The 25,000-nt window shown below is 37.7% G+C and overlaps 1 protein-coding gene and 1 long non-coding RNA gene across 2 annotated transcripts in view; both read right to left on the reverse strand.

The window, feature by feature from the left end:
* Positions 1-11,130: 11,130 nt before the first annotated feature.
* On the reverse strand, positions 11,131-17,065 carry LOC138011004 (uncharacterized). Its single transcript, XR_011124621.1, has 3 exons — positions 17,014-17,065; positions 16,247-16,318; positions 11,131-15,491 (listed from the first exon to the last, which is right to left on the reverse strand). It is a non-coding gene; the product is annotated as an uncharacterized lncRNA (long non-coding RNA).
* Positions 17,066-20,442: 3,377 nt separating this feature from the next.
* Positions 20,443-25,000, reverse strand: part of LOC138010249 (TNF receptor-associated factor 6-A-like) — a 7,212-nt gene continuing 2,654 nt past the window's right edge. Inside the window, exons 3-4 of the mRNA XM_068857183.1 lie at positions 21,778-22,392; positions 20,443-20,923 (exon numbers count right to left, since the gene is read on the reverse strand). Coding sequence (XP_068713284.1) covers positions 20,443-20,923; positions 21,778-22,181 — 885 coding nt within the window. The 5' untranslated portion in view covers positions 22,182-22,392. The remainder of the gene's footprint in view (positions 20,924-21,777; positions 22,393-25,000) is intronic.

The raw sequence follows: 25,000 nt of genomic DNA on the forward strand, positions 1-25,000 counted from the left end.
TTATAAACAGTCAACACGCAAACTGTTCACCAATAAGGAAAACATTTATTGATTCAACAAATTGTCAAGAGAACGCCAAGTACTTTCTGTGACGTAAATCACAAGCACTTCTAGTATGAAGAGATCTTATTTCACTCGAGCATCTGCAGGGATAGCTCAGTGGTTAGAGCACCCCGCCCGATACAAATTTAGCGGGTTTCGAATCCGAATCGATTCCTGGCCTTTCCATTGTCTTCTTTGTTTTTTTTTTTTTTGTGCTTGAATAAGCTCTCGATTAATTTCCTTGCGTTCTTTTCTCGAATAACCTGACGCCTATGCATCGTCAACTGGAGAACGGAACCAAAATAGTTGAAAATGTTCTAGTATTACACTCGTTTGTTAAAAAAAGGTTTCTAGCTTCTCTTTATTCAATCAGAGGAACTTGTAATGAGGAGAAATTTTCTGTTTCGTTCCAGCATCAGCCGGGATAGCTTTGTGGTTAGAGCACCCCGCCCAATTCAAACCTAGCGGGTTTCGAATCCGAATCGATTCCTGGCCGATGCTGTGTTTTTAATCCCTTTCCATCGTCTTCTTTGCCTTTTTCTTTTTTTGCTTTTTGCTCTTTCGTTCCAGCATCGTCCGGGATAGCTTAGTGGTTAGAGCACCCCGCCCAATTTCATACTTAGCGGGGTTCGAATCCGAATCGATTCGTGGCTGGTGTTGTGTTTTTAATCACTTTCCATTGTTTTATTTGCCTTTTTTTGCTTGAATAAGCTGACGCCTATGCATCGTACACTGGAACACTGAGCGCGATAGTTTTAGTATTACACTAGTTTGTTAACGAAATGCTTTCTAGCTCCTCTTTCTTAATACGAATAACTTGCGATTTGGAGAAATTTTCTGTTTTGTTCGAGCATCGGCCGGGATAGCTCAGTGGTTACAGCACCCCGCCCAATTCAAACTTAGCGGATTTCGAATCCCAGTCGATTCCTGGCTGGTGCAGTTTTTTTTTTATTCCCTCTCCATTGTCTTCTTTGCTTTTTTTGCTTCAACAAGCTGACGCCTATACATCGTACACAAGAAAACTGAGCACAATAGTGGAAAATGTTTTAGTATTACACTCGTTTGTTAACAAAGTAACAAAGTTCCTTCTAGCTCCTCTATTTATTTATTTATTTCTAGTATCGGCCGGGATAGCTTAGTGGTTAGAGCACCCCGCCCAATTCAAACTTAGCGGGTTTCGAATCCGAATCGATTCCTGGCCGATGCTGTATTTTTTAATCCCTTTTCATTGTCTTCTTTACTTTTTTTTGCTTCAATAAGCTGACGCCTATTCATCGTACACTGGAAAAGTGAGCGCAATAGTTGGAAGTGTTTTAGTATTACACGCTTGTCAAAAAGAAACGCCTTCTAGCTCCGCTTTCTTTAATAAGTGGAACTCGTGATGTGCATGGAGAAATTTTCTGTTTTAGTCGAGCATCGGTGTGGGTAGCTTAGTGGTTAGAGAAAGCCATTAGAATCCAAACTTTGCGGCTTTCGAATTCGAATCGTTTTCTGATAGACGCGTTATTGTATTTTTTGTGCTGCGAAATGTTGTTAAATTGCTTGGTCGGATGTATGTTATCCACTTTGAGCTTGCAAAATGTGCGCAAATGAGAAAAAAACATTTTAGCGATGAAAACGTGTAATAAAGAGGGTTTGGAAGCTTTTCTGACGTCAATCCTACGAACTGGTTGTATTGAGAAAATTTCCGCTTGAATTCGCATCGGTTAGGACTAGCTCAGTGATTAGAGCAAGCCCGCCCAATCCAACTTAGCAGGTATCGAATCCGAATCGATTCGTGATCGATGCTTTATTTTATTTTTTTCTGCTACGAAATGTTGTTAAAGTGCTTGATAGGATGTATTTTATGCTCTTTAAGCTTGCATATTGTGCTCAAATGAGGAAAACCGTTTTGTTTTTAAACTGTGTAATAAAAAGCGCGTTGAAGCTGCCGTGGCGTCAATTAAACGTATTTGTTGTATTTAGAATTTCAATTTCAATCAAGCATCGGTGTATACTCTAAATTTTGTAAATATTATATTTTTTGAGTCTTTGCAAAATATGTAGGAATGGCATCCTCACTCTGATTTTCTAGCAGTTGTTATTTTACGAGCAGAATCGAAATAACAGTGAGCAATAGCATATTCTATTAGAGACATCCGATAATATCAGCATCAGACGCGACGGCTAACGTGGTTGATAGCTCTCCGCTTGTTCCAACGACGGGGGATGGTCGATGGTTCGATTCCCTTCCTATCTTGTTTAAGTGCACACCTTTTCTTGAAAACAAGGTATGCTAATTAATTATATCTCAATATGGAATTCCTGACGTTACGGCTATCGATTGGCTCCAGTTATCTCATTCATAATTCATTTATTATTATGCAAAATTCTTCATTTGCAACATGGCAGTTTTGGAGTGAAGATGTTTTGTCCTTTGACCGAAGTTATGGATTTGGAGCGAAATTATATCCAGCAGAGCGACGGACGAAATTGAAGTATTTTAAAAGTGAGTATTACCTGCTTTCTTTACATATATATGTATTAGCTGCTTTCTTTATATATCTTCGTAAGAAGTTGAGTTCAACTTTGATGAAAGCAAAGGAAGAAGTTAACACGTGCATTGCAAGTTACTCGCTAGTTATGTTCGAATTTAGTTCAAACTGTTGTCTTTTATTATAAAAATGAAGTCTTGTCAAGTCCTTAGCTAGGAAAGAATTCTTGCCATAAATTACTTTGTGGTTTTGCAGCCCGAGCAGTTTAAGGTCCTTGGTACGAAGTTATACAGTTCAAACTATTACATGGTCAAACTTATCAATCGTTCCTTTTATTTTTGTTGGCAGGAATTTGTTCACCTGTTACAAAAAGACGTCTGAAGAAGTATATCGACTTCTATACTGCCATTTAAAGGTAAATATCTCTAAACGTTATAAGCGTATTACGGTTTTCGGTCCGACCTGTTTGAAGAAGTTTCAAGAAGTTAGCAGGAACGATCCATTTGAGAAACGAACGGTTAGGGCGTTATGAGCAACGTTTTCAAAAGCATTACCTTTCATGTCTGCACAATTTGATATATTTCATGTTATCAAGAGTAAAATAGATCTGAATCTTTATTTTTGTTTTAGAACATCTTCAAATCAGACAAGAAAGGCAAGATGAAAGACCAAAAGGAAGTTTACCGGATCCGGAAGTGAAGTCGACAAAGCTAAGACCCGCACTAGTCTTTTCCTTTACATAATTTTAATGGTGGCTTAGTAACTTGTGTAAGCTTAAGTACGGATCTGATCACTTTGAGTTTTCATAAGAAAGAGATTTAGGTTGTTTTAATCGTATATGGATTTGTTGGTTAAATAAATGTGAACAACGGAGCGCCAACGTATGGGTGTCAGGTTGTGTCGCCCCATCGCCTTGTCGGCTCATATTACGTCGCCCCAACTTAAGTCTAGGGTTAGGGTTAGGTAGGATCCGTAACCGGTTAGGGTTAGGTTGGGGCGACAAGGCGATGGGGCGACACAACCTACATTCAACGTATGTTAACGTGGATGTGATACACAGAAGAAGAGTCCAAGGCTTGTAGTTTTATTGACATTCGTCTTGTTAAGAGTACAGGATGAATAACATAATGTAGCTTTTCTTACAGCCACCATTACAACTTTAAGCGGTCAAGCTAGTCCAGCAAACTTCATTATCGATAGCAGCAAAACTCACGCTAACTTTTTGAAAATGCGCATTTTTCGCAAAGATTTTGTACAATATCTATGCGACTTAAGAAGCGCTTTTAAAGCTCTCTCGCTGGTGCAAACAGTATTCAAATGATCGCTCAATGTTGATAGTACAGTATTACAAAGTAATTTAGTTCGTGTAGTTTAAGGTGTGAAAGTTTCTAGGAGGCAATGGAAGTTGATAAGGAATAGATAACGCGCGCATTCAATAACGGATAATACGACACAATAATTGCACGCAAAGGCGCACAAAAGTGCACAGTAACACGGACAACAGCAGCACACAAGACTACATAAGGAGAGTAAGACACAGGCACCAGAGAATACATGGACAACTTAAACACATGAACATCACGGGACATAAAAGGACCAAGACGCAGGAACACAACTCTACACACAAAAAACTAAGACAAATGTATACAAATGTCTAAAAAGCACTGACACAGGTGAACGAGAGTACAATCAAACACTGAACATCAGCGCAATAAGAGCTACAATGTAAAAGGTACATACAACACCTTGAAATAAGGCAGAAAACAGTTACTGTAAATACAACACAAAGGTAAAGGCGTATAAGAACACACATATCCGGTGCAGAAAAGTAAACACAAAACACTAATTACACCAGTGAATACACAGACAATGGCCACCAAGATTATAGACAAACACTGATATAGGCACATTAGAAAACCTATAAAAACAGACACTGGCGATAAAAAACACAGAAACTGGCTTGCAAAAGTAGAGATAAACATTAATACATGCATGGGCACATTAGTAAACATACAGACACAGACACTGACATACAAGAGTACAGACAAACATTAAGAGACACGGCACAATACCGTAGTAAACATACAGAAACTGACACAGAAGAGTACTGACACTAGTGAACATATACACAGACACTGGCGAGCAAAAGTACAAACACACACTGAGGCAGTGAACATGAAGACACAGAGACAATTACACCCACGTGTACAGAGAAACACTAAGAGACAGGCACACAAGTGAGCACAAACACAAAGGGATGCTGGCGTGCAAGAGTACAGAAAAACACCAAGACACGGCACATTCAGTGAACATACAGACACATCACTGGTAAGGAAAAGCACAGACAAACAACAACGTGCGCACACTAGTAAAAAGACACCGACACATGCAAGAGGACAAACAAACAAACAAACACTTTAAGACAAAGGCACACTAATAAACACGCAGACAGACACTGACAAACAAGAGTACAGAAAAACACTATGATAGGGCACACCTGTTAACATACAGACACAGACAGTGGCGAGAAAGAGTAAAGACACACTGAGACACGGCACACTAGTGAACATACAGACACTGACACTGGCGAGCAAGAGTTCACAAATACTAATACATGGGCACATTACTGAACAGACACTGACGTGCAAGAGTACAGACAAACACTGAGACAGGGCACACTAGTGAACATAAAGACACAGAGACAATGACGTCCAGGAGTACAGACAAATACTAAGAGGCAGGCACAATAGTAAACACACTAACAGCGACACTGGCGTGGATGAGAACACTAGACGGTCCATGCAAACACTAAGAAATAGAGCACATAGGAACACTAAAACACTGGTACATTAGTGAACATAAAGACACAAACACTGGCATGCAAGAGTGCAGCCAAACACTAAGACATGGTACTCTAAAGGAAATACAAACACAGAGACACCGGTGCATAAGAGAACAGACAAACAATAAGACATGGGCAAACTAGTGCACATAGAAAATCAGAGATTCTGGCACACAAGACTCAAACACTAAATTTAGTTCTTTTCCTCTGTGTTGTCGTGTCAGCAAATAGCAACCATTCTGTAAATTTATGAATGCTTCCTAGGACTTTTTACCTTTTACTAGTTTAATTAAATGATACTTCAAGACACCTTACATGTCTAGTTTGAAAAAAAAGCCTTTTAAAAATGGACTATTTCCCTTCAAGTGACTAAAACATTCATGCATAAGAGAATATACAAACACTAAGACATAGATGAAGTAGAGTACACATGAACACTAAGACACAGATGAACAAGAGTACATACAAACAATAAGACACCGGTGGACAAAAGTACATACACACCTGTACGCACACTTAAAGACACTGATGCACAAGACTACATATATTACAAATAAACAAAGATTCAGATGGACAAGACTGTACATACAAACACCTAAGACACACGTACAAAAAAGCACAATCATGTACATACAAACAATAAAACACCAGTGGACAAGAGTACATACAAATACTAAGGCACAGATGCACAAAAGTACATATGAACAATAAAGCACAGAACAAGAGTATATAAAAAGAAAGAACACCAGTTGACAAGAGTACATAGGAGCACATACAGACACTAAGACACAGATGCGCAAGGTTACATAAAAATGAGACAGATGCACAAGAGTACATACAAACGCTAAGGCACAGATGCATAACAGAAAATGCAAACACTAAGGCACAGATGCATAACATTTCATACAAACACTAAGACACAGATGCACAAAGAGCACGCACAAACACTAGGGAACAAATGCACAAGGGTACATACAAACGCTAAGACACAGTTGAACAAGGGTACATACTAACACTAGGACATACATGTACAAAGAATGAGACCCCATTTGACAAGAGTACATAGCAACACTAAGACACAGATGCACAAGAGTACATACAAACACTGAGGCAAAAATGCACAAAGGTATATACAAACAATAAGACACAGTTGAACAAGGGTACAGCTGTACATACTAACACTAAGACACTAATGCACATGAGTACATACAAACACTAAGACAGACACACAAGAGTACATACAAAGAATGATACCCCAGGTTGACAAGAGTACATATAAACACTAAGACACATGCACAAGAGTACATACGAACACTAAGACACAGACACACATGAGCACATACAAACACTAAGACACAGACACACAAGAGTACATACAAACACGAAGGCACAGACACACATGAATACATACGAACACTAAGACACAGACACACAAGAGTACATACAAAGAATGATACCCCAGTTGACAAGAGTACATACAAACACTAAGACACAGACACCCAAGAGTACACACAAACACTAAGAAACAGACACACATGAGTACATGCGAACACTAAGACACAGACACCCAAGAGTACATACAAACACTAAGACACAGACACACATGAGTACATGCGAACACTAAGACACAGACACCCAAGAGTACATACAAACACTAAGACACAGACACACATGAGTACATGCGAACACTAAGACACAGACACCCAAGAGTACATACAAACACTAAGACACAGACACACGAGTACATACAAACACTAAGACACAGACACATAAGAGTACATACAAACACTAAGACACAGACACCCAAGAGTACATACAAAGAATGATACCCCAGTTGACAAGAGTACATACAAACACTAAGACACAGACACACAAGAGTACATACAAACACTGAGACACAGACACAAGAGTACATACTAACACTAAGACATGCACAACAGTATATTTTATATGAATACTAAGGCACAGACACACAAGAGTACATACGAATACTAAGGCACAGATGCACAACAGTACACAAAAAGAATGATACCCCAGTTGACAAGAGTACATACAAACAGTAAGACACAGACACACATGAGGACATACGAACAGTAAGACACAGACACACAAGAGTACATACAAACATCAAGGCACAGATGCAGAAGATTACAGAGTAAAGTTGGTTTGAAATCATTGAAAGGCTTGTAACAACTGGTGTACAAAGACATTGGTGTCGAGGGAAAAGACCTTTTCTAGTTCGCCCTGTTTTAAAAAGCATAGTTGTCTTGGTGTCGCTGTTAACAGTCTCAGCTTAGGCGTGCAGTTCTCAAGTTCTAGAGCATCTGCCAAGGATTAGGAAATGCGTATCTTTTTAGAGTAAAAAATTCTTTTTGGGAAGAAAAAATCTTGATCTCTTAACCAACACGGCAAGCTGTGAAATCTTTAGTTTCCATTATTTTGTCGTTAAGCGAAAGAGTTTCTGTTAGGTTCATTGTAAATGCGCTTCGCTGCAGTTTCATTTTTTGCTTTTTCAAAGCTGAAGCGATTTTAAACGCTTTAGTTTCAATGCAATTTTCATAATGTTGTTCAAATGCTTTGCGCCTTGCCTTGTTGTTTTAAGACCTCTCTCTGTTTTGTATTCAATATGAAAGTAGTAAAGAGTAGTTATTTTTTGCGTGAATTAGTTGCCAGAGGAAACGCTGTGCAAATTGGGTCACATTTTCCCGCCAAAAAACTTAGAAAAATACGGGCGCTTATAACACGCATGCCCCAACTTAAAAAAAAAAAGGTATATCAATGAATTTCTTAATCAGACTTAACCAATAAAGAACACACGAAATGAAAAAAAGACTGTTTATTGAGTTCATTTTATACTTTAAATAACAAGTTAAATGGTGTATATATTACCTTCATTAGAATAATTACCTGGTTTCGTTTTTTTTTTTTTTTAAACCGGCGCATGCGTATTTGGGACGCCGTGTATTTTCTAAGTTTTTTGGTCGGAAATTTTGCCAAGGTCAACCAAGGTCATGTTAACACTTAAATTTCAACTTTTTAAAAATACACGGACCAGCAACGCTTAACAAATAACATGTTGGACAAGAAAGAATTCGCTAAATCGCGTAAAATGGTTCCTAAATTCAATGAATAGTGGTAAAATCGCCCACTTTAAGCCGGTGAATGGAGGCAGTGGAAAGGCTTAAAATTATATTCGTTTTCATCCAACAAATTAGCGCTTTCCTGAATCTACACAGCTGTTCCACGCAACGGTAATGCTATCGCACCAAACCTCAATTACTTTTCGCTTTTTCTGTGCCGTGCAAGCTACGTAAACTTGGCAGAACTAGCAGTAAATTTGAACCCACGACCGTGATATGAGAGGCATGGGTCTATTCTCGATTTTACGTCACAAACTATTTTGCAATGGAAATCCGTTTGTGGCGTCAAATCGAGAATAGACCCGTGGGTCCAAATCACTGCTAGTTTTGATTAACTTTGCGCGTCTTGACCGACACACAAAAAGCAAACATTTTGAGGTAAGAATGGTAAAAACATGTTTGCTTTAGGTGGGAAGCTTAATATTGTTGTCAAAAAATATGTGAGTTTTAGGTGCACTTAAACGACAAGCATTCATTGATGTGACGTAGTAAGTCACCATGGAACCAAAACAGTCGTGTAAACACATTGTAATGATACCTTGTCTTTGAACGCTTATATCTCAAAAACCAACTTGGTGACCTCGAATTCGTATTGCTGAAAAGTGATAAACAGGCTAAGATAAAAATTCTTGCAAACTTAGCACAGAAAATTCTCTAGAGCACATTTATAGCCACCTTCACAATTGGGAAATTTTAAGGTGGCTCTTAATCCGCTGTAGAGAGTTTTATCTTAGCCTGCTAATCATTTTCCAACAATGAGAAAATGATACATCACCGAGATATAAGCACTTAAAGACAAAATAAAGCGTGTTTTTCGTTGTCTCGTTTGTTCTGGTGGTAACGTATTACGTCACATTAATGAACGCATCTTGCTTAGCAATCATTGTTGTTTCATTTGGTACCATAACATTCATGTTAAATGAAACAGTGTTGTAGAGTTAACATCTGAATATAACATTCCCTCCAAACTGTTGAAACTCGTTTGAGACAGTATAGCCTAAGCAAATATTAACGGTACAAGTTGCTCACGATTTTCCCGCACAATCTAACTTGTTTTCTTATTTTCGCAAAGGGACAAAATATCGCGAATGCACCGAGTTTAATCTTCCATTTTAACACATTAATAGTCGCTTGCCAAGGTCGGGCGAGCCGAGAATACCCGAAGGACGTAGCAATGGAAGACGGCTGTGTTCGCAGGCAAGCGGCAATAATTCTGCCTAATTCGTTTTGTTGGGAATATACAAAAACAAAGGATTTAGCGCGAGGTGAATGGAAAACGATTGGCGCACGAATGATAGCCACGCGGAAAGCAGAAGCGAGAAGCTTGAGAGTGTCAAAGCATGGTTGCCGACCGGGAAGAACATGCTGAAAAACTAATGCGCATTTTGCAAGCTAAATAGCAACACAAGATGCAGTTGTGAGCAGTTATTGTACCGTTAATATTGTTGAAACTTTCCTATACGGTGCAACCAAGATATAGCTAACATAATGAATCTGGTAAATAAAGAAAACAAGGGGGAAAAAAAAAGGGGGACGCCTATCTATGGCCAAAAAAAAAAAAGACGGCCAACGACTAAAAAGGCTACAGAAAAGTACAAAACACTATGGAATACTACAATGTACAGAGTACAAAACAAGTTATTAAAGACCACAAAAGAATTCAAATCACTATGAAATACTACACTGTACAAAAAAGTACATCCAAAAAACTATGAAATCCTAAGAAGTACTGTGAAAGAGTATGAAAGAGTACAAAACACTACAAAAGCCTAAAAAATTCTATGAAAGACTACAAAAGACTACACAGGACTATAAAAGACCACAAAAGAGTACAGAACACTATTAAAGACTACGAGAGACCACAAAAGAGGACAAAACACTATAATTAAGATAATTAAAGACTATGGAAGACTATGAAATACTACAAAAGAGTACAAGAGTACAAAACAATACGAAGGACTTTGAAAGACTACGGAAAACTACAAATGACTACAAATGACTACAAAAGAGTACAAGAAAATATGAAAGACTGTCGAGAACTTGTATATGCAAATTGATTGTTTAAAAAAATGAAAAACAACCTGTACATGGAAAAATTTCTATCTCCTTGTGGACTAGTTTCCCAAAAATGTACTTACATGTAAAACACCTTATTCCAAAATGGCCGCTGATTTATGCGCATACAAATTGGCCCTTGTTGCCTCGTTCAAGTTAAAATATTCTTTTGATTTTTGAGCTTAAAAACGAGGCAAACAGTATACAATATAAATTGAATCATATATGTAGGTAAAAAGCCACATGAAGAGTTTTCAATCTAAGACCAAAAGAAGCAATGGCTGATCACTTCAATTTCTGCTCGCTCAGAACCAGAAAAAGCCTTCCTCTCAAATGATAAATGAACTTTACATCTTAGAAGAAAATAATATTATAGTGAAAACTGTAATAAAATTTGTAAAACCTTTGAGTTTATAAGAAATGTTTAAACAGAAACGTCTGCCATCCTCAGTTAGTGAGAATACAAAGCGATGGAAGCTGAATAATAATAATAATAATAATAATAATAATAATAATAATAATAATAATAATAATAATAATAATAATAATAATGATAATGATAATAATGGCAAAACCACAAATCAGGAGGAATTATAGAAAAGAATGTCAAGATGCTATGGGATTATGGGATTATGACGATGATGATTATGACGATAAAGATTATGACGATGATGATGATGATGATGATGACGATGATGATGATGATGAAGATGAAGATGACAAATAATGATCATGATCGTGACAATGAAGATGACGATTATTAGGAAGATTGTAGAAAACCAAATATTGTAGTAACTGACAAAGGAAGCAAGATATGCTTGATTAGAGACGTTGCCTACAGTCTCCTGCTGACAAAATCTGCGATCAAGAAAAGGAGAAAAGAAGAAAAGAAAAATGCAAAAGCCTAAGTTCATTTTAACTTTAACACTGATTCAAGAGAAAATAATAATTATTATGGCCAATAAAGTATGTGGATTATCATGGATAAGCAGATCAAAAACTGTATTGTTGGATTTCACATGACGTCACGGCCGCCATGTTGGTGTCCCGATCCAATCCTCCGGGAATTGAAAGCTATTATTATGCTAATGTCTTCTTTTGTTTTCGTTGAAAAACATGGCTGTTGATCACGTGAGTGAAACTCAAGAATACACAAAAAGGCGTTATCATAAGGGAAGAACAATTAAGGTACACTGTAATTCCTTTGAAAATGACATACTATCCAGATGTTTGTCAAACTGGGCACAATTGATATTCATACACATGACACTAAAAAAATGCAATAAAAAGATGGGGTCACCATGCTTGTTTTCGTCATGCATGCCCTTTATTCTAAGTGTTTTTTATTTTACCGAATTACGCGAGAAGTGTTCGAAAATTGATCAACTGTAAAAAAGTGTGGTTATATAGCAAAAACTACTGAATATTAGTGACAATTTGAGCCTACTAGTTTTGTCCAGGCTATAATCTTTTACTAAAGTGATTTCAAATTGCTCAACCTTGCAAAGAAATGTAAGGAAATTGGACCGATACACTCACTGTCTGGCTCCAAATGCAGTCCAATGTCATTTATGTATGTAAATACTACAACTTCTACACTTGTACAATCCAACTTTTTTTCCCCTTTAAAATATGTTTTCCGTGTACCTACATGTATCACGCACAAGCAAATAAACCATTAAAAGGGAGGGGTGGGGGGAGCCCACAATGTTCGTTTCTTTGCAATACGACAACAAATGGATGGCAAAGGGGCAATTTCGGCTACATTTTCCTCAAAAGGGCTGGGACGATCTCCAAATAACAACTTCTTAACCGAGAAAAGTTATCAAAATTGTGCTTAAAAGCTTTTGAACAACAACTACTTAATTTAATAATAATAACAATAATAATAATAATAATTTAATAACAATAGTAAGAGTAATAATAATAATAATAATAATAATAATAATAATAATGTTAACAGTAGCAATTATAATATAGTAACACACAGGAGCAACACAGTTAATAACTTATGACTAATACTCTGCTTGCTGCTCAAGTGGAAGTGTATGACCGGTATAATTGACATTCACAGTGCATCTACATGAACGTTTTTCTCGGAGAGAACGACAAACTACTAGTAGAACAAAAAGTGTGCAAAAGAATCAGTCAGAGAACTACAGACTGACTTCTTATCAACAATAGGAGACTTGTTGACAACACAAAATTTAATAAGCTTAATTATTTGACTATAGAGTGTGTGGGCCACCAGAATGTCTACAACAAAAACATCATGGTTCCATATTCTTGGATCATCAAGAATTTAAAGCTTGTCCTTGAAGCAGGACTAAAAGTAATTGAATCGTTGAAAAATTAATGGTAAACTAGAAGGTGGAATCAACATGGGCAGACTTTAAAAGAGATCATCATCACAGCTTTACTGACTGTTTTTTTAAAAGGGATTCCATTTAAGCAATAGACGTTTTCCGTGTTTCCATAGCCTCATCTAAACACGAGGGGGAGTTGGGAGAATTGGCATAACTGTTGAGAATTCTCCAATAAAATATTTCTCAAAGATAATTCGACAAATGAAGGAAACAAATGACGAACAATTCTTGATTGAGACAGAGTTTCTTGATACATGCTCATAATTTATTTCTTACCAGCCAATCAAAACGCATGTCTGACAGCATATAACCAATCAAAATCTGTGTGATGTCACAGCCGTGTTTCCATACTCTCATCTAAACACAGCTCTTGGCCAATGAGAGTGCGTGTACTATCCCAATTATTATAAAAACAAAGAGCTTGAAAAAAGCCAACATTAGGATACATTTTGGATGACATCAAAGTGAACCACCTGGAAAGGCTGTACCAAAGCATTTATTTGTTACAATAGTGCCAAGGAAAAAGAAATAAGAACTTGAAACAACTGAGCCTCCCCTGTGCAGAATTTATGGCGAAAACAGAGAGAGATACTGAGTCACCTGGTCAGTGAAGGTAGCAAACTAGCACAATGAGAATGCAAAAAGACACATCTCATCTCAAGTGCTCAATGTGCACTTTTGCAGTTACATAAGAAAGGGCAGATTGAGAGTCAACCAACAGAATGATTGTACATTTATAAGCACATGAACCTGAAGCAGCCAGAGAAACAAGGCCTGTACGATCTGGTGGAACTTCAAAATGCAATGTGACCAAAGGACAGAAGTTATGAGGCCTGATAAAGTCTACCTGTACATCAACAAAGGAACACTATTGACATTGCGATTCCTGATGATAACAATTAAAGTGAAGGACAGAGATCAGACAATAATAATTATTGAAAACATAACTCAAATGCTAAGGAGACAATCTCTTATTATGTATTTAACACCAATCAGGTGATTATTTTTTGTGGCTATCTACACACGTCATGTATGTAAATAAGGCTGAAAGCTATTAACGATGACAGTGACAGTACAGTGTAAATCAAACTTTTTCAACTTTTGTCATCTTTAGGCCTCGGATAAAGCCATCTGATAATGTACATTGTTTCAAAATTCCCTATCCGTGCATGCACATTGTTTACACTGTGGTTACACTGTACATGAATTCCTAAAGGAAACAGAGCAACTTACATGTAGCACTTAATTTGTTTGTTAGTCCATCAACAATCAACTATGAACTGCGATTTCACAGTACAAAGGGTTTTGATTCTGAGAAAGTTAGTTACATGTATTTGTAAAACACAAAAGACTTCTTTCTTAAAAAAGAGACAAACTTGAACATGAGAGTTCTAAAAAAGTGCTTGTATACAATGTAGGAAAAGCACAAAGGCAAAAAGACAACAAATAACTTCTTTCTCAACCCAGTATCAATTTCATATTTCACCTTAAATAATAATTATTCTTATTATGGAGTGTTCACTTATCAAGGTAATGATTGTTTCCAGGAGTTAAATACATGTATATCATTGGTTGCACTGTATTGAAATTAATTTTAGTGTCCCTAAATCTAGGTTTTCTTAAGAAAAAACTACAGGATGGACCACTACAAAAGTTACATGTGACATGGCTTGAGGAGACTGTCTAAACTTTAAAGTCCCAAGCAATTCAGTGGTTGCCTTGTTGACTGAAGATCAGCTACATAAAGCACATGTATTGTAATGTCACCATATGTCATGCATGATCAGTTTGTTGAAGTCAGCTGTTCATTTAATTTCCTGCCTGTTTTATCAATACAAGGGGGCACGCAATCGCAGAAGGTGATCTTTATATGAAGTGCTCTCATTCTCTTGTTCTGTTGACTTCATTTTTGTCCTCAACATTTATCAACAATTAACGTGTGAGCAGTGATGTCTTATCAAGAAAGCTGTTGAAGGTCTCAACAATAATGTTTCCTGAAGTGGGGCTAATGTATAAGGTTAGAGTTAATTTGATGATAAATAATGCATCCAGGTCAAGTCTGTAATAGTGGGCTTGGTGCTAAGCTGTACAGTTCTAGTTGTTCTTGTCATCATCACCTCCAAAGCTGTCAGGTGCGCGACACAAACTACTTGTGTTCTTCTCGTTAATGTCCACTTTCTTAATGCTCTGTTCAATTTGAGGGAAGCAGTTTTTTGTATTTCACCCACTCCACCCTAGTCCAACAAACCCCTCCTCTCCTCCACCACTCCCATGTGTGATTTTCGTACTGGTCCATACTCAAACTACATTAGTCCTTAGACTACTGTACACACTTGCATGCCACTTTAAAAAGTCAATGCTTGAAAATTTGAAATCCTTATAATGTGGCTGCAACAAATCTCAAGTGTACTATATAATGAGCTGTTTAAAAGTGAGGCCTTAACCATTGGTGAATACAGTAATATTGAACTTGTATTCTATGAATCTCTTCTACCTCAGTGTCCCTCTTCCTTTTTTACAAAGAATGATTGTCTTCTTCATAATGACTCAACTTGACATCTTGAATTTCCTTCTACAGTAATTTCTCCCGTTTAAAAAAAAATTAATTATGGAGAAAAAAGTTAAAATTGAAACAAACCATCATTTCATGTGAGTAAGGGTGGTCCGATTAAAAATTTAGAAGTAACGAAAGTATTACTCCTTTGGGCTTTCACTTAATTGAAGAGAAATAATTAATTTTCATTGCATTAGTTTTTAAAACCAAAGTGTATAAGGGCCAGACGCAACATATCTTATATAATTTGTAACTCCATTTAGACATTAATTCCTGTTTCCAGTCTTTATTAATACCATTTACTACAGTAAAAAGAAGAAAAAAGGAAAAATACAAAAACTTAATTGATTAGTTTGATGAAATATTTTAATTGGTTGTCTCTAAAATAACACCATTGCATATTTAATTGGACTACATATACAAAGAAATTTTGGCCTATTGTAAAATTTGGAATGTTTTGGACATAATACTCCCACTTAATTTATGATAAACAAAGTCATGTAAAAATTAATAACCAGACATTCCTACATGTAAATAAACAAAACTTCCAGGCAGTGCAATCAAGTCCTAATTAATTAGTGTTATCTAAGGATCACCAATCTGGCTGAAATCGGACCTTCTACATGTATGACTAGAACTATTTGGACGACAAAAGGAGGAAAGTAAATTCCATTCCACATGTACAATGTAGTTGTGGTGTGGAAACAGTTTCCAAAAAGTAGGCAGAAAAGGGGTTTGCTTAAGACATAATACAAAATAAATGAACTCCCTACCAAGGATAGAAAACTTATTTCCTTGTTCTTTGAGTGGTTCCTCTCTTCTTGACAAGATTCTGTGTATTCTGTCTGTATTGACAAAACAATGGATAACAGAATAATTATTTTCCCATCAAGGAGTTGACACTTAAATACACGTATCTGAGCAGTTAAATTAATACTAAGGTTTCAAAAATCAAACATAGCATTAAAATTTAATCATTCAGTGTTACACAGAAAAGGCTGTGTCTAGATGTTAAGTAGCCAGGCAGGATTTTGAAAATACTCTGTGTCCGGCAGTCTGATGATTTCTCAATTTTGCATCATCTTTGCGAAATGTTCAATATTCAATCATAATGTTTATTGAGACCGCTAAAAATTGTGAGTTACATAGCTGTGAATCTGTTGAATTGGCTTTAAATTTTCACTGCATGTGTTTAACTGATATACATGTACATGGTACATGTACCTGTCGGTACTTGTCGGAATAAGTGAATGCTAACCGTTTTAAAATAAGTGCTACGACTTAAATACAGATCCTTGGCACTTCTCAAATGTGTGTTTAAAACCTTAAATTATACTGTTTAACAGCGCTTAATAAAAAGGGAACTTTTAAAACGTGCCGGTCATTTAGTGATTTGTTCAAACCTCCTACCGGCTGCTGATGATTATTAATTTTTCAGACACTTTCTACGGAAAAAAACCTCTACCAAGGAGATGGAAAGAAGTTTCATGTACTGAAATTGTTTCCTACATAAGACATTAGAACATGAAATTATCTTTACCTGAAAAAAGCGATCAAAAAGGAATCCTGCTATGGTCGCCGCCATGTTGAAGGCTGAGAAGACCCTGGGAACGAGGTTGTTCCGTACGTCACCACACAGGTAACCCAATGAACGCGACTAGAGGAAAATCATAGAAAAGCTGATCAAAGGTTTGAGACCACAAAAACACAATAATTTTCAGAGAAACTTTCATTTTTTCCCAGGAGTTCTGGTTTTGTGAGGAGACCTCTCTCGTAAATCTTGTTAGTATATGGACGTCTCCTTGCCCTTCCTGTTAGTGTTTTGTCAGGAGCCCGTTAGTATAAGCGAGCAACATACCTATCATATTCCTGTCACGGCGTTTTCACTAACCGATTTATTTTTAGATTAAATTTCCCGCGAATGAGATTTCTGCAGGAGCCCGATGACCAATTACAGGAAACCTTGGCGTCATAGCATCACAGAACCGGAACTGCCTTTGTTGTTTTGTGGCAAAGGTAGTCCAAAGATAGATGGTCTCTAAAAATGCAGTGACATAGGCTTAGTATGGAAGATGCTCGGTCTTACTCAAAGGCTCCTGGTTTTGTAAGGAAAAAGAGAAACCGTTGATCATCTAACCAGAGTTAAGCAGCGTTAAAAGAAACTTTTGTTTTGGCCAATCCTAATGTAAGACGGCTTTTCTTTCTCGATGACAGTGTTGACGAAGTACACATGTAAGAGCAAATTGAGAACGAAAAAACTTATCTACCAAAGCAACTCACTTCCAGAACGTTATGTAGGTATAACGATTGTCGAAAGTCATTAATAACTTCGGTAGACTTCGTTCAGGTAACACTTTGATGAAAAGTGGAAAAATTATGCTCTGTTTTCCGAATTATTCCGAAAAATGTCGCAGCATCGATAATAAATGCCTGTACGAGACAAGAAATTCAGTGTAGCAAGGATGTCTCTCTAGTTGCCATGAGCTTAGCACACTGGAGCAATACCCTTCTCGTTAAGACCTTCCTTTACATTTTGAATACTGATGGCAGACAAATTCCGCTTTTTCTTTTTCCATTACAAAGAGAATATGAGGCAAAAGCGCGAATTCCTGTGTGCCAAGATAGTTATTTCAAATTTATTTTTAAATTGCGTCAGTGAACGTGAACGTGAACGTGATGTCGTTAGTGGTTCGCACGACCACGTGGTCCACTTTTACACCAATTGACCAATAAGGTGTCGCCCTTGAAAAAAACACAGAGTATGACAACTAATGACACAATTCAGATAGATTACAGGCCAAATGTAGGAGATTCGCTCTCTCACCTAATGTTCTCTTGCTTGAACCTAATGTTTTTGGAAGAAAGTTAGACCTGTCTATAAATAGTCTGTAAAAGTTTAAAAAGTTTTCTTTTTTAGAAAGAGCCGGTACAACGTAGATTTGATTTAGTAAATAAATGTATTTTATTTCGGCAGGTACTACGTTGTATTGGGTCTTGCTCAAAATATTTAGTTTTTCAACTTGTAATTACGCCAATCAGAAAAGCCAATTGATCCAACGTACGCCGACAGGAATATTTTCCACGGTTGCTCGCTTAAAAACTCTGAAAGTGCTTTCTAGACTTCTACGCGGCTCCTTATCATGGGCTCTTAACGTCACATGTGAATAATAATACATGTGACTAATACCACCATGACATTTCGTGCAGTTGCGCCTTTTTGTACCTTTATACACCCAATACGAAAATGACCGCCATTAAATTGTTTGTATATTTGTGCCAGTTAGCCTTAATAGCCGCGTTTTTCACCAAACATTCCTGTAATTTTACTAATGGTAAGGAGGCAGGCTACGCTGCTTCATTGCCATATACATTTCATTCGGTCCATAATTGACGCTATGGAGATGCCCTTTCAAAATGTGGCCAATATATTCCAGAGTTTGTGTGAGCATACCGGTGTCTCACTTCGTCGGTAATTGAAGATGAAACACTTTCGGTCAAGATTCCCTGTTTGACAGGTTGGCGCAGTAAAGATCTTATCCCTCGCTGACTCTGTTGGTGACGTTTTTAGTTTGTCCAACACTCAGTGGCTGATTTCGTTCAACAAAGGTTTTGAGCGGACAATGAGTGGAGGTTGGGTAAAAGACGAGGGAAAAACACAAACTTAAGTCAAATTTCTAGAGTACTTTCAAACATCTCGCTAACGCCAACGTATTGATTGCAAGGAACTAGAAACAATACTCCAGGCTCTCCCATCCATAAGACATGAGAGCCAGATCAGAGCATGCCAGATTTTTACAAACGTTCAAACTGTTTCAACGCTATTCAATATGTTGAACCAATTTTGTGTGAGACTTTAATCCCTCTAAATTTGGGTCTAAACTCTTTCAGTATTTTCTGCACCTCCGGCCATACCAAACAACCTTTTCAAGTTAAAAGCCCTCGATATTTGACTCAACAATAAAGTAAATGCGTATTGAACAAGCGTTGAAACCTTTTAAACGGGCGTTTGGAGAAAAACACTGGTAAAAGTTTGAGGCACCGCGTGCACACAAGAAAGGTCTTTTAAACAGATGTAATCCACGCAGTGAATTTGTTTTAATAAAGTTACCAGCTTTTTATGCAAAAAAAAACATTATAAAAACTTGGAAAAGTGTACAGAAATGATGTGTTTAAAAACGCAAAATGACTACTGTTTCAAAAGATAAAATTTTCATTGAAAAACACAAGAAAATTGGCAATCTTACGAAAACGTCAATAGCTAGATGACCAAACACCTGAAACTATGTTAAAAAAATCATTTTCTGCGAGAAAAATATCAGAGGACAAAATCTACAAATCTACAAATCTACAAATCTGGACAGCGTTTTGCAGTTTACCTCTGCTGCTCTCCTTAGATATAATGAGCAATAATATTAATTTAATATTTAGGGCACTAACTAGTTTACTGTACGATGCTTTTTTCCATTCAGTTTTCCATTTTAATCATTTGTAATAGTGTGTGTTGTACTACTGTATGGAGAAAACAAGAAAAAACGTTTTAATAATCTGCTTAATCATGGGTAAAACAAATAAAGTTAATGGTTATTGTCATAAAATGTGAAGAAAAGAGATATTTTGAGTCACCAACAGTGCTCTCCAGTCCACCCCATGATCTGTTTCTGAGACTCCATTGTGACATTTAAGTATCTAAAACCCTGACCACGTCATATTTGAACAGCCAATGTACTTTGAAATCTTAACTGGCGAAGTTACAATTCAATTCCAGGCTGTTGGAAGGCCGGCACGTCAGGATTTGCTTGTATGATCTGAATAAGGTCGCGACGGGGACGAACTGTATCAATCAGTTAAATCTACTTATCTTTTCACACATATTTCCATCGTCTTAGGCACGAAGCTCGTGCGATCTGTAGCAAAATCAACTCTCTTTGAGAAAGATATTGACGGCATTACATTGTAGGTGTATCTATCATTACCCCGAAAACTCTATTTTTAATAAAATTGCATCGTCTTTCACATATCGAGGACCAAAGAACTCCTCGATTGGAGCGAACCTTTCATAGCCATACCCAGTGCGGCAAATGGTCTCACCAGGCTGTTGGAAGGCCGGCACGTCAGGATTTGCTTGTATGATCTGAATGAGGTCGCGACGGGGGCTGCAATCACTCTGATCTAGGACGCTAATAGTGACGATCCCATCAAAAGGCCAAACTAGGGAATTATCGAAGTCTCCTTTTATCAAATGAATGAACAGTGCCACATGTCTGCCTCTTCCACCGCCTACGCCCTTGGGGTGAATTCTTATGCCAAACAGCTTCTCCTGGTGATCATTGTACACTGCATCAGTAAAGATTGCTGTTTCGTTTTCGCGATGTTGAGCAACCTCGGTTATTTTGAAAATAAATGATGGGTTGCGTGCATTTTTCTTTTTTCGAGCCTCCTGCGGTTTTGACCTGCAACATGATCATTTTTTAGATATTAATAAAAAGCGCCATCACTTCAGGACTTTTCAATAAGTCATGACCAAGAAAATGGAAGGTAATTTTCCTGAGTTCCTCAGGTATTTAATTGGATGCACAACAATTTTGATAAGCGTCTACCAAGCCCCCACTCGGTTTTCCCACGCAGTTGTTTTCGTTTTGCCGACTATCTGGGAGGCTGGAACAGGCTACTACCAACCCCAACATCACTCGCGTCTGGGAATACAGACGACCAAAGGCACAAATTGTCCCTCACAACTCCATTCCGAAATTAAAGATAAATATGAAAGAAATGTGTATTTAAAGAGCGGGTTATAGACAAAATTGAGAGGTTATTCTCGCACTTAACAGGACAAAGCAATTGCTCTTAGAGATTATAAACACCTGAAAAATTCAGATGACTTCAACGGAATTCGCACCCATGACCTCTGGGAGGCCGGTGCAATGCTCTACCAACTGCGCTACGAAGCCACACAGATGGGAGCAGGACAATTTGTTGGCCTCAGGTGTTCCTGTGCCCGTGAAAGGACTAGTTAGCTATAGTGAATGAAACAATTTAAATTGCGGATCACAGACGAAAGGTAAAAGTGATCCTCGTGCTAAAAGAGACAGTTGCTTGCTTAAATTGACCAGTTAGTTATAAAAGTGCGAGGATCACTTAGCTACTACATTTCGTAAAAAATAAACAGCTGAATTTACCCTCACCAGAAAAGAACGCTAAACCTTACAGTTACAGTCGAGTTGCACATCCAGGGGAGGGTCCGTACCATGAATTTAACAGTTTGCTTCATGTTTGTAGTTAAGAATAATTCACTCGTGCCACTTGCCTCGCTAGCTTCTGTTTCCAATTTCTTATCTCCTCATCGGTGCATGTATGCTCCATTGCCCTTTCAATGTTCCCAGTGGAAGAGATCAAGTTGGGTGGCCAATCAACATTCGTCACCTCCTGATAGCAAAGGGCTGTTCTCCTTGCATTTGAAACCGAGCAATGTGTTGTTACATGGCTAACCGACTGAAAACATGGCATTGCAATCAGACTGCTACCTTGTTCCTGCACAGGCAAGCATGTCACACCTTCTCGGATTGGGTAGGGCAGATCATCTCCTGCAACTGTCCCGTTAGGTTGATAGCTGACCCCACTAGCGTTATCAAGGTAGCTCCCTTCACTTGCCTGTCGGGCAGGCTCCTCTTCGTGGTTTCCAGGTAATCCGTTGGCTTGCTCAACAGACATGTCAGCCAGGCACCGGTGGCTCGTTGCTCCACCTCTTTCAGAAGTACGACTCTGCCAAAGCCCAATCGCCTCACTGGGTTGATTTGATTGGCTCGACCTTGTAGTCTGCTCAGTTCCTCCCACAACAGCGTCCCTCAGCCCATTGGCTTGGTTAGCGCCTCCGTCACCAGAGTAAATTGAGTCCGCGGCAGTATTTGCAAGATCTGAGGGACTGTGAAATAAAAAGGATCTTTTAAAACTGAATCAACTGAGACTTCATGAAGTACAACAAGTCATCAGTGACATAAAAACAGCTATTGACATGTGAAACGGTAAAAGCCATCTCTAGCTCAACTGGTGTTAGATCAGATTTATTTACTTTCAGTTCTTTTGTTTTATTTAGCCTCGTTCAATACAAAGAAAACAATTAACACAAAACAAAACACACATAGCAAAATCATTTGGTCTAATGTGGTTTTGAGAAATGGTTACTAACTAGACCTGAAGTCAATTCTGTTACTTGAACTAATAGTATAAAGTAGTAATTCCTATTAATGAGCTAATAAGGATGTGCCCCTTGATGTGGTCCCATTTTCACGACTGGATTGACTATAATGGGGTTGCATTTTCAACAGAGTTCCCGACAGAGTTACTAGAATAGGGTCCCAAATTGAAGGGATTTTGGGAATAAGAAAATTCTGGCTAGTGGGATTTAAAAATGGAAAGATTCGTGGTAGAAAAAAAAGTTGTAACAGAACTGAGAACCACAGCGCTGTTGATTTAATATTTACTAGTCGCATTACATTCCGTAATTCTCCTTTTCACGAAGTCCGCTCGTGCGCGTCGTGAAAAAGGAGACCGGTGTCGGATATTCCATCTATGTTAGAGATAGAGACATGTTTCAAAAACTCCAATGGGCGGGTCACGCATGCCTAAATACTAATCTTGTAACCTCCTCATTTTTCCTGATTTTGCAACTTCACTCGTATAGATCTCGGCTTCCGGACGGTAAATTTTATCATTGCATGTTAACTTATATTATTTTAAAATGTTTCCCTTTGAAATTTAAAAGAAATCTGTGCCTTCCGCTCTTGCATGACGTCATAAGAACAAGTGACGTTTTTCTTTCTTTTTTGAGCAAGTTGAGTTTCAAGCGTCGAGTGATTATTATCTAGCGTTGAGTTTGTAATACAGTCCTGTGGTGTGATATAACGAACTAGTGCAATAAGAATGTCATTCATGCACAAAGTCTGTAGGTGGAAAAAAATTTAAAACAAAGGTGAGGGAAATCAGCGGTATTTGTTTATTTATCTCAGCCGAGAACCCTTTCGAGATTACCATGTTTCGTCATTGTATAATATTCTATTGAGGTTGCTCGAGGAAATTAAACAGATTTAAAGTTTTTTACATGTGCAAAACATCTTTCATGTAATAAAATTATTGCTGGGTACAAAAGTATAAAGGGAAAAATAAGAAATCAATAGTAAATTAATTCAAATAAATTGTTTGTCTGATTTGTCGTGACCAACAGTTTTTGTTTACTTTCGTTGTGGTTTCACGGTTTTGCATTCGAAAGGCAAAGTCAGATCCGCGTGTCCGATCCTTAAAGACTCTCCTTATTTGTTTCGTCAATAACTAATAATGTCTAATTCTATGTGCTTCGTTCTTTAGGATCTTTAGACAAATTTGCTTGTTGTGCAACTGTGCGGCCCTTAAATCTGTAGGTACTCCAAGTCCCTCAGTGGAAATCGTTGGTTTACAAAACTAAATGACGAGAGTCACGTAATCTGTACGTCAGCACCGGTCTAGGTAGTGTTTGAGATAACACTCATTTACACAGACCTTTTAGACTTCGTAGCTTTTTTGTGGTGCACAGAAGAGAAAGTTTCGATGTTTTGACCGAGCAAAAACTGGGGCGAGAGCAAAAACTTCCCTCCCCTTTTATGCCCAGTCAGAAAACCCCACGGAAACGCTTGCTACGCAGTCTACAGACTGTTGTACGTGGGCAATCTCGCCTTAACTATGGCTCCTTTCCTAAATAACTGCTTCAAAACGCCATTAATACTTCCCGAGCGAAACAGCCTATCAGGTCCTCGATAAAACGTCACGTGTATAAGCTTCCAATGTTCATTAGAATTAATAATTCACGAGCGAAACAGCCTATAAGTTCCTCGATGAAACGTGAAGTGTATGAGCTTCAAATCTTCATTGGAATTGTGTCCCCTTTACTAACTATGCTCTCGCATAGGCTTTTTTGTTCCTTTCAAGAGAAATGCAGACTAAGACCCAAACCGCTGCTTAACCCAAATCTCTAAATATTTCTAGCGTTAAGGTACTGACCCTATACTCAAAAATGACCTCCCACGGAATACATCCAGATAAAAGAAAAACAATAATAACCACGAAATTATCACCAAGTTACTATGGCATACTGAAATACGAGATTTCCAATAATCATGACAAAACTACTACTTAGAAGTTATTAAAAAGTTCGTAACACCACGATGGTTAACGTGGAATACTAGATGCTGTCAGTCACTGAAACTGGAAGTCACTACGGTATACATATAAATTCGACGCCCGGTTTTTCCCAGCTATGACTTGCTTTCTGGTTTAATTTATAAATTGAAAAAATAAACTTGATAATCTATAACACCGTTAGGTCTACATTTAGTTCTTTGTAAAAGTGTCCACGAAAATACAAAGTTGCTATAGGTTCTACAGAAGTTGAAAACCTGAAAATCTGTAATATCTGACGGACTGTGTTTAATTGAAACATAACCCACGAGACCACGAGAATAAATAGTGGTCCTACCTTGAACGTTCCATGGATAATTTGC

Source organism: Montipora foliosa, chromosome 7 (assembly GCF_036669935.1).
Source record: "Montipora foliosa isolate CH-2021 chromosome 7, ASM3666993v2, whole genome shotgun sequence".
NCBI classification, from domain to species: domain Eukaryota; kingdom Metazoa; phylum Cnidaria; class Anthozoa; order Scleractinia; family Acroporidae; genus Montipora; species Montipora foliosa.